At 46.6% G+C, this 12980-nt stretch overlaps 1 protein-coding gene across 19 annotated transcripts in view; it reads right to left on the bottom strand.

The window, feature by feature from the left end:
- The window catches only part of IFT43 (intraflagellar transport 43), a 114625-nt gene that overhangs the window by 101458 nt on the left and 187 nt on the right, over positions 1 to 12980 (bottom strand). The window contains exons 1-6 of one of the 19 annotated variants that reach the window (XM_069597144.1): positions 12594 to 12952; positions 11715 to 11895; positions 8674 to 8727; positions 8459 to 8537; positions 7731 to 7818; positions 5330 to 5422 (exon numbers count right to left, since the gene is read on the bottom strand). In XM_069597144.1, the coding sequence (XP_069453245.1) occupies positions 5330 to 5422; positions 7731 to 7784 (147 nt within the window). In that variant the 5' untranslated portion in view covers positions 7785 to 7818; positions 8459 to 8537; positions 8674 to 8727; positions 11715 to 11895; positions 12594 to 12952. Of the gene's footprint in view, positions 1 to 5329; positions 5423 to 6003; positions 6225 to 7730; positions 7819 to 8458; positions 8538 to 8673; positions 8728 to 11714; positions 11896 to 12099; positions 12330 to 12574; positions 12977 to 12980 lie in introns of those variants that run through there. The other 18 variants (XM_069597145.2, XM_069597146.1, XM_069597142.1 and 15 more) reach the window with 18 other exon arrangements.

Below are 12980 nucleotides of genomic sequence, written 5' to 3'. Positions count from 1 at the left end.
CTTTTGTAATAGATCACTGTACTTTGTTATAAATCACTGTGTCCTTGCTATGTAAAAATGTAACTTTATCACTATCTTAAGACTAAATAGATCTTAAGGGGAACATTGGTGAAGGGTTTTCATTTGTTGGGCTGATGTTTGCTGCTAAATCTCCATATTCCCTGCCCTTATAATGAATATAACTAACATATAGAAGAAATAAGTATTAACCTTTAAGCATATAGGAGAAATAAGTATTAATCATGTTAAGATTAATCATGTTAACCTTGGGTTAAATAAATTCCTTTCTTGACTGTAACTCACTACACCCTCACCCTATAGGAATGCAACTTTATTTGGAGGGTGGTGCCTGGTTTAAGAAAAAACACTCTTGGAAAAAATAAGTTTTTTGGTTATCAGAAAGAAAGGGTCGTAAAATGTCAGCAGGCCTCATGGCCAGAAGATGATGTAAAACCCCTAAGATTTTTTTATGTAAAGCACCTGATTTTGATAAAGGTCAGAACTGTTGACCCCCACGTGACTCTCTATTCATCCCTATGTGTAACAAAAGGTATATAAGCAAACCCAAAAATAAAGAAATCGGATCAGTTTCTGGAAAGACTGACTCCCCCATGTCGCTTCTTTCTTGCTCTCCATTTTTCTGGCTGAATTCCCATCTGGTGCATGGGTACCCACCAAGCCTGCTAATTTTGCCTGGGCTTCTAAGATTGGACCAGGGAGGCCTTAGTGCCTCCTCTCCTTCGGGAGAACGGAAAGACGCCTGCGGCCTACGCAGGTGGTGATTGGTATTCCATGTAAACCAAGTTATTCAGCCTCTTTTTCTCTGCTAATTTTCTAACCCCTCTCTATCTGTAATTAAATAAGTTATTTCCAAGGACACCAACTCCGTCCCCACCTTCGAATCACCCTGGATCCACCAGGGCTGGACCCTGGCATGTGTCCTTGTCCACCCTTTGGGAGGAATGCCCACTGCATCCCGAAAGCAAAAAACCTGCTTCATATCGTTACTCGTCAGCCTGTGAATAAATGAGTAGCAACCCTTGGAAAGACTTCCAAATCAGTTCTAAAAGAGACCAGGCTCACATCCTCCTTCTCTGCAGCCCTTCAATAACAAGAGCAAGGCTCTATCCAAATATTCTTATTCACCACTCACTGAATGAATGAACGTTTGTTCTGTGCCTTTAAGTTTACTAAAGTGCTTTTAAACGCATATCTCACTTAATCCTCACATCAACCTGGTGGTGTTGTTACCACTGTTTGACAGATAATGAAACGGAGGATTAGAGAGCTTAGTGGGTTTGTTCAGGATCCAGGCAATTAGCAGAGTCCAGGCTTGAGCCCTGGTCTTTCTGATGCCAAGCCTGCGTTCCCTCTATTTCAGCAGACCGCGGCCAGACTTCCTGTATAAGTTCCCCACCTGCCGCCTCACTTTAAAGTCATCATTTGGGATTCCTCTGATGGCCCCGTGTCTAAGACTCCACACTCCCAATGTGAGCCCTGGACAGGGAACTACAGCCTGCATGCCCCAACTAAAGGTTTGCTTGCCATAACTAAAAGATCTCAGACAGGTTGCAGCTAAGATCAGGTGCAGCAAAATAAACAATATTTTGAAAAATTAATAAAGTAAAAAAATCATTATTTGTTTAAACTAATTCCTACATGACTCTAAAGTAACTCCAGGACTTCCCTGGTAGTCCAGTGGTTAAGAATCTGCCTGCTAAAGCAGGGGACAGGAATTCAATCCCTGCTCCAGGAAGATTCCACGTGCCACCGGGCAACTAAGCGCATGGATCACAACTACTGAGCCTACATGTCACAACTACTGACGCCTGAATGCTCCAGAGCCCGTGCTCTGCAACAGGAGAAGCCACCACAATGAGAAGCCCGCATACTACAACCAGAGTAGCCCCTTGCTCGTTGCAACTAGAAAATGCCCGTGTGCGGCAACAAACACCCAGTGCAGCCAAAAATAAAATAAAATAAAAATTTTTTACAGTAATTGCAGTATGTCTGATAGCCCCCAGGTACCATATTTATGTTTTCGTGAATAGCTTCATCCTAGAATATACTCAGTGAGAGGACAAAAATAAATATATCAAGTAATATATTCAGAACTGGAATGTAAATGGGCACACACACACAAGTCTCGGAAATCTAATTTTAGAAAGAATCAGTCAAAAAGTCCCACACAGCACAGTGTGCTTCTGGCCTGAGGGAGGCTGCCCACACTGCTTTAAACCTCAATCAACTCAGGGAGAGAAGGAATCCTGGAATTCTTACTGGCATTTTGCTGTCAGAGGCACCAGGTAGGTGAAGAACAGAATGACTTTTCATCATGTTCTCCCAGAAAAAATACTAAGGCCCACAATTTCTTTTTTTTTAAAGAGTACATGGCTCGGTAGAAATAAGTAGGTATTCCAAAAAGGCTGACATGCTGATAGGTGCATTATTCTGGAGTTAGGTGCTCACAGCCCTGACTCTCACCTGAGCTAAGGGGAAGGGACATGGGTAAACCTGCCTAGTGACCCCAGCCTGGAAGCTGATCCGGGGTGGGGGCCACAAAGGACTTCAAGGCCATCAGGACATCTCGGCCCATCTTGGGCTTGCTCACTTCACCACTTAAGGTGGCTATAACCTCCTTCACAGTGGGGTTGGCTTGTAATTAGCCTTCGTGACTGCCAGTGATCATGCGAATGGAAGTTCCATTACTGTATGGGATTTGTCTCTTGTTCACTGAAATATGCCAAGTCCCTAAAACAGTGCCTGGCACACAGTAAGCATCAGTAAATACTTGTTAACTAAATGAATTAATGATCTGGGTGTGGGATGGATCTTCCCTGGCCTACTGGCTAAAGTGGCCAAAGGCCAAGAACAGACGTCCATTACCCTGGTCACTGGCTGGCTCATCTTCTCTTCACAGACATACACCACTGCAGTTCAAGCTCCTTGAGATCCCGGGTTGGGTCTGGTATCTCTTCTTTCACTGTCTCCCCTCCATTGTACCCCTTTCACTATGCCTCCAATGTGCCACTATCTGCCACCCCAACCCTGTAACACTCTTCTTTAGCTTCCAAGGGCCCTCATCACACACTATGAACTTCACCCCCCGCACCCTCTGCATGCCTGCTCTGTGCCAGGCACTGTGATAAACAAAGGGGATAGGGACTTCCTTGGTGGTCCAATGGTGACTGGACTCTGTGACTCCACTGCAGGAGGCACAGGTTCGATCCCTGGTCTGGAAACTAAAATCCCAAATGCCAGTGCAGCATGGCCAAAAAAAAAATTGTTTTGTTTTTTTTTAAACACCCCTCACCTTCCAAAAGGGAACATCTTCTGAGGGAGCCAAGAACAGAAACAATTAGAATACAATACAGTGGGTTGGCCAAAAACTTCATTTGAGGTTTTCCGTGCACTCTTATGGAAAAATCCAAATGAACTTTTTGGCTAATCCAATAAGCTCTATAAAGGAGGCACTTCCTTTCCTTGTGACTTCCCTGGTGGTTCAGTCGGGAAAGCGTCTGTCTACAATGCGGGAGACCTGGGTTCGATCCCTGGGTCAGGAAGATTCCCTGGAGAAGGAAATGGCAACCCACTTCAGTAGTCTTGCCTAGAAAATCCCATGGATGGAGGAGCCTGGTGCAGGCTACTGTCCACGGGGTTGCAAAGAGTCAGACACGACTGAGGGACTTCACTTTCACTTTCACGGTCAAAGTCACAAACTGACAGCCCTCAGGCCTAATATAGCCCATATAGTGATTTAATTTTTACAATTAGTCACTGATCTCTAAAAATGTGTTGCTTTTACATAAAATTTCAGATTGCCAGAGTCTCTTGGAAAATCAGCAGAGCTGGCAGTACAGGACCTATATTCTCTGGACCTCAGCAGCTGTGACCAGGTAGTGGTTACCCCAGGTGTGGTTACATGTGGCCTCCAGAGTCCCTCCCCAACCTCTCCCTACTGACTTCAGACCATGAGGCCAAGGGTCGGCCGCCAGTTTTTCTGTGTTGGCATGGTTATTATCTGGGGTCACCTGGGTGGCTCAGTGCTAAAGAATTTGCCTGCCAATGCAGGAGAGGCAGGTTCAATTCCCGGGTTGAGAACATCCCTTGGAGAAGGAAATGGCAACCCACTTCAGTATTCTTGCCTGGGAAATACCATAGACAGAAGAGCCCAGTGGGCTACAGTCCATGGGATTGCAAAGATTTGGACACAGTCTTACAACTAAACAACAACAAACAATTGTTATCTGAGAGGGAAACTGCTTCTCTGTACCCACATTTCTATAATCAGTGAGAAAATAGAAGAGAAACTGAAAGGCCCATGTGGAGCACTTGAAAGCATGGTAGAGAACTTATTTCTGATGAAAGCGAAGGATATTCCTACTTATGTGATATGTAAGTCAAGTGTGTCTGTCTTGTCCCCAGCATGCTGTGCTCACGTACCTACCTGGTCCATCAGGCCTCCCAGCAGAGCTGCCCTCATAAACCCACTGCAGGCTAATGAGCTGGGCAACCGAGTAGCCATGTTGCCTGTTGTCCAGAAACTCACTCTCTAGTGGGCCAGACACATAAACGGAAAACGAGGGCCTACTGTGAGTAGTTCTCTAACAGGTACTATGGCAATTGAGAAGTACGAGCCCTAAGTCACCCTGGAGAAGTGAGGAAAAGCTGACAGTGAGAATTACCCTGAAGCCAGCTCTAGAAAAGGGCAGAAGTTTCTTCAAACAGGGAAGAGGAGGGTGAAAAGAAGTCCTGAGTAAACTGCCAAAAATAGTGCTCTGGCATCAAAAGCATTGCTCATCAAGATTACCCACCCTCCGCGGAGAAGCTGGAAAAATTCCCACGATTCCAGGCCACTTGGAAAAGCTTCCAAGAAAGCAAGGCCAGTACCAGTACGGGTTCCCTTCCCGCCTGAAAACTGTAGAAAGCTCAGGTCACCACTGAGAACAAAACGTCCAGTTGTGTAATTCAACTTTACGTCACCAGCATGCCTCACTGGCTTTTATCTGGCAGGAATAAAAACCTGGATTTTGGCTGGATTTTGAAAGCTCCCAGTCCCTTGCTTCAGTTAACGTACAAAACTTCTTCACTGGGAATATAAAGCAATGCAGAGAAACTACTCTGGCATCAAAAGAAAACAGTTACTCTTTCATTTCTTGCTAATAAGACAAAGGCTGGGGAAGGGAATTCCCAAATCAAGATAGGAGGAAGGCTGACATTAAAGAAAAAGAAAATAATAATAATAATATGAAAGGCCAAATCCTTGCTCATTGAGTAATCGCCAACTGTTAAGAGCTGAAATTTTTTTCAGAATTTTTTTAACACCCACCTCTGCAGTCAGAGTTGAAGAGGAATTCTTGCCACTGAGATGATTCTCGGCTTGGGCAGACTCCTGTTGAGCTCGGCGCCCCATCTTGGCCCCCTGTAAGGAGAGATGAGGGGTGCTGCTGACTCAAACATCTCTGAGACACTATGAGGAAGACAATTCTGCCAAGGTAAGCAAGGACTGGATTTCTGATGACATGGGGTGGATAGGATTTGAGCAACTTGAACTTAGAAAATGCTCCAAACCCTTCAAACAAAAGTGCCCAAGGTCAGTTCTATGTGGTAGGGCAAGAAACCCATGCACTGATCACTTAGAAAATGCTCCAAACCCTTCAAACAAAGTACCCAAAGTCAGTTCTATATGGTAGGATAGGAAATTCATGTGTTGATTACAATGTTTTCTTTTAATGGCCATAGAACTATTCTACCCAAAGAAATGCAGCTAGAACTTCCTCTAGAAGGGACAGGGAGCTCATGCCACAGCTCAGGCAGAGTATGGTCAAGGCTCCCATGTCCTGATGTGGGATTTCAGGAGGGCCTAACTTCAAAGTTGCAGCTTGGCACGAAAATAGTTATCAAAAAGGCGTTTGGTGGGGGAAGAAATTCCATGGAAACTGAAACCAGAGAAATACAGATAGCATTTCCTTTGACGTATATGCTAATTGGATTTGCACTTACAGACATTAAAGGAAAGCTCTTATAAGAATTTTCTGAGACATCAGCTTTGGGAATCAGAACACTTCAAATTCTGAGTCATCAAAGGACCCATCTGCAGGTGTTTCCCAAAGCCCTCCTAGGGTGGAGGGCTCCATCTGTGTCTCCAATGCCTCCCAGCACATACAAACATTATTTGGGCAGACTGGAGGGTGTTGAAATGTTTATATTTTTCTTTTCTTGTTCTTAAAAAAAAAAAAAAAACCAGCATTACTGTAAGCATTTTTAGATCTCATCCGATGTAGCTTCATTTGATTTCACAATAATAGGGGCTCAGACTGAGGCCATTTTACAAATGATGTAATTGAGACCCAGGAAAGCAATAAAGTGGCAGATAAACATAAGAGCAAAATCTCTGCCTTCAAATTCTGAAGACTTTTTCTGTGACCTGCTGGAATTTCAGTTCTAAGATGTTCTAAGATGATCAATAAATTGAGAGAAGTTACATGAGAGCTGCAAAAAAAACCATTATGTAGTGTTTACACATGAAATTCTAATCAATCATTTAGATTTCAGGAATGACAGAAACAATATTCAGACAATAAGCAGCTCATTTTCTTCCCAAGGTAGACAATTCTACTCCTTCACCTGTGGCTGCCCTTTTCCATATATGATAACATTGGGTATCCAAATATGGCATATTACACAGAGTGACTGTGGTCAAACAAAACTTCAAGGATCTTGTCTCTACTGTTTATAGATGGTTTCTCTAGTATATTTGTCAAGGATTTTAAGGTTTTAAACTTTTGGAAGACGCTGTATAAATCCATAGGAATGACTGGTAGAGAAACTACATTACTACCTGGTTTTATATATTTTAAATGTATGGTCTCGGGACTTCCCTGGTAGTCCAGTGGCTAACATTCCAAGCTCCCAATTCAGGGGGCCTGGGTTCAATCCCTGGTCAGGAAACTAGATCCCACATGCTCCAACTAAGACCTGGCACAACCAAATAAATAAATATTTTTTAAAAAAAATAAATAAATAAATGTATGGTCTCTTTATTGCCCATCTTCCTCCATTGAAACATAAGCCCCATGAGGGCAGGGGCTTAGTTTTTCTTTTCACTGTTATATTTCTAACACCTAGGACAATCAATGCCTGATACACAGAAGGAGCTCAGTAAATATTTGTTGAAAGAATAAATGAGTAACTACACTCATTTTCTCCCGGTACTAAAAAAGTACACATATCAAGAAAGGCCTGATGACATAATATTCTCCTTGGTCAGTCAAGCAACCTGCTTCTTTCTAGAACAATTTGCTCCCATTCCTCATATCTCCTCTCTAGCAATTTGGAGGCTATCGATGTTACTAGGGCACTTCAAGACATGTAGAGATTCCACGGCAGAAACTAAAGACTTGTGGGCCAATCTTTTGTGACCCTGATCTTCAGTAATTTTAAAGGTAAAAAGGCTTGGTGAGGCTGTGATGGAATTAAGAGACACACACCGAACTTGGGTCTTGAATCTAGCTCAGTTATCTATATATATACACGTGCTAAGCCGCTTCAATTGTGCCAGACTCTTTGAGACCCTATAGACTGTAGCCATTCAGGCTCCTCTGTCCAAGGGAGTCTCCAGGCAAGAATTCTGGAGTGGGTTGCCATGCCCTCCTCCAGGGGATCTTCCCGACACCCGGCTATAACCTTGGGTAAATCACGACCTCAGAAGCAACAGCCCTAACCCTAACCTCAGCATATGCCAGTTGCTGTGTTAAATGCTTTCCAGGCACGTCTCGTTTCATCTTCACCTCCTTGAAGGAGACATAAATCTCCACTCTAGAGATAAGGAAATCGAGGTTAACTTTCTTTAACCCATGCAACAGCTTTACACTCCCTCTGACCTCTGGGCTCCCCACCTCGCCTCCGGCCACGCCCTCGCTCTTTAAAACTGAGGGAACGCCCATCTCCCCTGGGGGTGAGTGGAAAGAAAGACTCTCCCTAACTCCTTTCCCTTCGTCCACTCTGAAAACAGTACGGTTTTTACTTCAACTCCTGGCGTGACATGGCCAAGGGAAAAAGCTCTAGCATGAGTGCAAGTGTGACCCTCGCCAGGGCACCTCCAGTCACTCTCAGATCTATCTGTCCATCCTTGGGAAGTTGGCAAGTTGGAGCTCCAGAGAGCGGAGAGAAGCTGGGAAATTTCCCACCGTTCTCACAGGCCGGCAGGGGCAGGATCTGTTTTCCAGTCTTTGAGAATTTTAAAGAAAGCAAACCCTAGGCCAGCAGCGGAGCTCACCGCTGCCCCAGGGGCGGGGCGAGGGAGGCCGCCTCCTCTCCCGCAAGGCTCAGAGCCTGCTGGCTCCTGGCGCCAGGGACAGGCTGGGCCGAAGCGGCTCAGGGAAGCCAGGGCCGGCGGGGTCGCCCCTCCCCACCCGCTAATTCTTGGCCCCGATCCCCGCCCCGAGTCGGTCCTCACGGAGGTGGCCGGGCCGCGACGCCGCTCCTCGCCTAGGTCCAGCAAGTCCTCCATCTCTGCGGCTGCCTGACGTCACTTCCTGGAAACCCAGACGCTCAGCCGCGTCCCTGACGACGGCTCCGCCCTTTCACTCCAAGACTTAAAGGGTCCGCTTCATTGTTTCCTGGAGTGTAGGTGCCATCCTCAAATTTAAACCAAATCTTTCCTAAACCTACCTTTTATGACATTTGGAAGGAATCTCCACATATTAAATCCTGATGAGGGTGCTCCTGTGGGACAGTGAAAAGTTTTAGTTTTTAGAAACTGCCTACCTCTGTTCAGTTCAGTCACTCAGTCGTGTCCTACTCTTTGCGACCCCATGAACTGCACAGCACACCAGGCCTCCCTGTCCATCACCAACTTCCAGAGTTTACTCAGACTCACTGAGTCGGTGATTCCATCCAACCATCTCATCCTCTGTCTTCCCCTTCTCCTCCCGCCTTCAATTTTTCCCAGCATCAGGGCCTCTGTTCAAATAGGTAAGTTGTAAAGTGCAAAGCACTACTATTAATAGTAGTAATTATTCTTATCCTTTTCATGTGTATAGCTCTTGTCAATGTACAGAGGAACTTCACAGTTATTAGTGCATGGAAAATGCATAACAACTTTGTAGGAGACAAGATAAGTTATACTATCTCCATTGAACTGACACCCTGAGGGTCAGGTGCTAATAAATGACTTATGATGAGAAGTGCAATATACCTAATTTCTGCCTTCAAGAAGTTGACAGAGCAGTTGAACCAACACATCAAATATAACTATCAAAAGTACAAATAACCCCTTCAAGCCCCCATGAAGTGAGCAAAAGTAGTATTTCTATCCAACAATTGAAGACAGTGAGGTGCAGAACAGTACCTTGAGGAAAACCACCTGAGTATTAAGCAGCAGAGCCACATGCTTTTCTGACCCCAGGTCTTACTGGTGTTTTTCTCTGGCATGTATTACTGGGTGCCAGCCAGTCTCCTGGGCCAGTAGAGGAAGATGGTCCCCAAATTCCCAGCCTAATGGGACTATCGAGTTGAGTCTTCATTGACTCTACATATAAGGTTCCCTAATTCAATAACACTGACCAATCCTTGGTACTGGGGACTGCCAGCTGGGACCCCAGAACTTGAGTTCATGGCCCTGAAAGTGAAGTGTCCCCAGCATCATCCTAGGCATAAGGCTTTAGATGGCTTCTCAAAAGCAAAGACGTGTAAGAGGGATTACCAACCCTAAAACTGGAATGTAGGATTTCTTCAATCCCTAATAAATGATTAGGTCCAACCATTTATCCACATGTTCACTGGGTAGGGCTATGTGCTAGCATGCCCGTGACAGCAACAGTACTGTCTGGATGTCAGAAGAATTGAAACTTCATCCTAGCTCAGCTGATACCTACCTGTGTAGCCCTGCAGAACTTTCTCAGCTTCCTCCCTTGTAGTGACTCTTAGAGATTACCCCTAAAACCTTTTACTCATGAGTTCTGATTCTCAGTGAGAGTAATACCCTGTTAGATTTTAACCTGAATAAACATTCACTGCCAAAGATCCAAGATGGATGAAATATAGGCTTCAGTGAAGCCCTTGTTCCCTTCTTCCTTGGTGCCAGATGAGGAAGGAGGGATTAATCTTAGGATTTCCCCATTTCTTGTAATTGCTGTCAAACAGTAATCAATATGGAGGCTGCAAAGAATAAAGAGTTTTATTGAGGGGTGGGGGTCTGAAAATTGCAATTCAGGAGACACAGATTCTGGTAAAAATCAAGAGTGTTCTAGGAAAGAGGAACAGAAAGGAGATCACAAAGGCAAAGGCCATAAGGCTGTTCTCTGATGCAAGAAAGGAAATATTTGTCTTTAAGGAATCAAGAGTTGTTTTAGAGTAAGGGTCTGATGCGAAGAACCGATTCATTGGAAAAAACCCTGATGCTGGGAAAGATTGAGGGCAGGAGGAACAGGGGCCAAAAGAGGTTGAGATGGTTGGACACCGACTCAATGGACATGAGTTTGAGCAAGCTCCAGGAGATAGTGAAGGACAGGGAAGCCTGGTGTGCTGTAGTCCCTGGGGTAGCAAAGAGTCAGACAGAACTGAGCGACCAAAAAACAACTGATAAGTAGACAGGATTTCACAAGTTATTATAAGATAGGGGTCTGATAAGGATCTTGAATTTCTGGCAGATCTTCTGGATGCCTTCATTAGGACAGTCAGTGGATAGAAGGTTAGGTTTTACCTAGGCTGAGACTCGCATACTTCATACTTCCTTAATGGCCTTCTGGTTCCATTTTAGAGAGCTCTTTTAGCAATACCGACTCCATTTCTATTTTCTTTTCACTTTTTATAGCCACACCACCACCACTTCCAAACCTTCACTCCCACTTCTTCCCCAAATTCCTGAAAGCAAAAGATGCTCACTCTAGGCAGAAAGAAGCCCTAGGATAGTGGCTTCCAAACCTTGCAGAGCACCTGAATCACCTGTGAAGTGTGTTAAAAAACACATGTGTCAGGGCCCTGCCCTGTAGACTCTGATTGGTAGAGGTGGTATCCAGAAGGATATAACTTTAATAATTTTCCCTCCCATTTTGCAAGTATTTAAAGGTCTCAGTAAGGCCTTCTCTGATTTTAAATTGCAACATCCCCTCAACCTGGGCACTCTGTCTTCTCTGGTTTATTTTCCACCATGGCACTTACCTTTTATCACACCACATTATTTACATATTTTAACTCAGTTATTGCCTTCCCCATGGTCCTACCTCCACTTCTAGAATGTAGAGTCCTTAAGGGAATGATTTGGTTGGTTTTATTCACTGCTGCCTCCACAGAGCCTAGAACAGTGCCTGGCATATAGTAGGTGTCAAAAATACTTTTCAAATGATAGCTGAATTCCAGAGGAAATAGAGCATAATATTTAAGTGCACTGGAGGAGGGCAGGGCAGCCCACTCCAGTATTCTTGCCTGGAGAATCCCCATGGACAGAGGAGCCTGGTGGGCTACAGTCCACGGGGTCACAAGGAGTTGGAAAGGACTGAGCGACTACACACAGCACATTTAAGTGCATAGATATTGGCAATAGACCTCCTGTGTCCCAATCTCAGTGTTGACTCCCCCTGATTATATGACCTAAAAGTAATTCAAACGCAAGTTACTTTAACCTTTTTACACCTAGGATCCCTCATTTCTTATGCAAATAAATGTCTTCCCAAACCAGAGAGCCCGTGTTAAATATCACCTCCACCACTCACAAGCAGTGAAGCCTCTTAAACAGGTCTGTGCCTCTTAAACAGGTCTGTGTCTCCATTTCCTCAACTTAAGCTGATCAACCACAGCCCTGGGGATGCAGAGAACGTCCTTTCCGTTAATGTCCTGGGATCCAGGGTCAGGAAGGCGAAGTGGGATCGGGTGGCGGGGAGCAGCACCGATTCCCTGGAAAGCGATCAATTCGGAGATTATACCATGTCGGAGCGGGGTGGGGTGGTGGAGGGGTGAGTGGGCAGTGGGGTGGAAAGGGCGCGGGCATTGTGGTTTGCCCTTCCGAAACTTATGGTGAGAAAAGACCTAGAAATGTAGGCTGAGAGAAGGAACGAAAGCGGAGGGGAAAAAAAAAAAAACCAAAAACCCTCCCCTCACCCATCTGGGAAATGGGCTCGGGCCAACTGCTGACTCCGCACTGGCTGGCGCAGCTCCCCGCGGAACCCTCGGCCGGGGAGGGAGGCCGCGCACATCTGGAGGACATTTCTGCGAGAGCGACGGCCGAGCGGGGCTCGGCGAAGGGAGAGGTGCCCGTGTGCGCACGTGGGGCCCGGAGAGAGAGAGAGGCTGTTCCCCAGGGCACCCCGTCTTGTTTCTCCTCGCCCTCTTTCGAGCCCTTCTCCCCAGGTTCCCGGCGTCACACACCTCCCCAACCACCCCCGCAGACTTCCCCCCCCCAACAGCCCTCTCTTCAGCTCCCCACGCCCCCAGCCCTCCCCTCCAGCTCCCCCCAGCCTCCCCCCCCCCCGCCCGCCTCCCAGCCCTCCTGCTCCTCCCTACACCTCCCCCGCCCCAAGCTCCCTCCCATCCAGCCCTCTCCCCATCTAGCCTCCCCCGATCCAGCCCTCCAGACCTTCGCGGCTCCGACCCACCGAGCCTCTGTCACTGGCGGTCTCGCCTCGCCAGGGGGCACCCTCGGTCTGCCGGAAAACGCCACCCCTTTTTCAAGGCCCCTGGAGCATCTCCAAGCTTCCGGGAGCCACCCGACTCCACAGTCTTGTCAATGAAGAGTCGGGGCCGGGACTGAGGGGCTGAACCCAACTCCAATCCCGGTCCGAGGCCGGGCGTCAACCTCTCCCACCCGAGCCCGGAGGGGTGGGCACGGCGCCCGTGCCCAGGCCCCTGCCCGGGGTCCTGCCAGGCCGGGGGACGGGGGACTGGGGTGGGGGGTGGTGGTGAGTCTAGGAGGGAGCAAGAGACCCGCCGAGGAGAGGACCTCCTGACAGCTGGCGAGAGGGCGAAGGAATTGAGGGAGAAAG

The sequence above is a fragment of the Ovis canadensis genome, chromosome 7 (genome assembly GCF_042477335.2).
Source record: "Ovis canadensis isolate MfBH-ARS-UI-01 breed Bighorn chromosome 7, ARS-UI_OviCan_v2, whole genome shotgun sequence".
NCBI classification, from domain to species: domain Eukaryota; kingdom Metazoa; phylum Chordata; class Mammalia; order Artiodactyla; family Bovidae; genus Ovis; species Ovis canadensis.
Note: the sequence above shows the minus strand (reverse complement) of the source record. Positions and strands in the feature narration are given on the sequence as shown.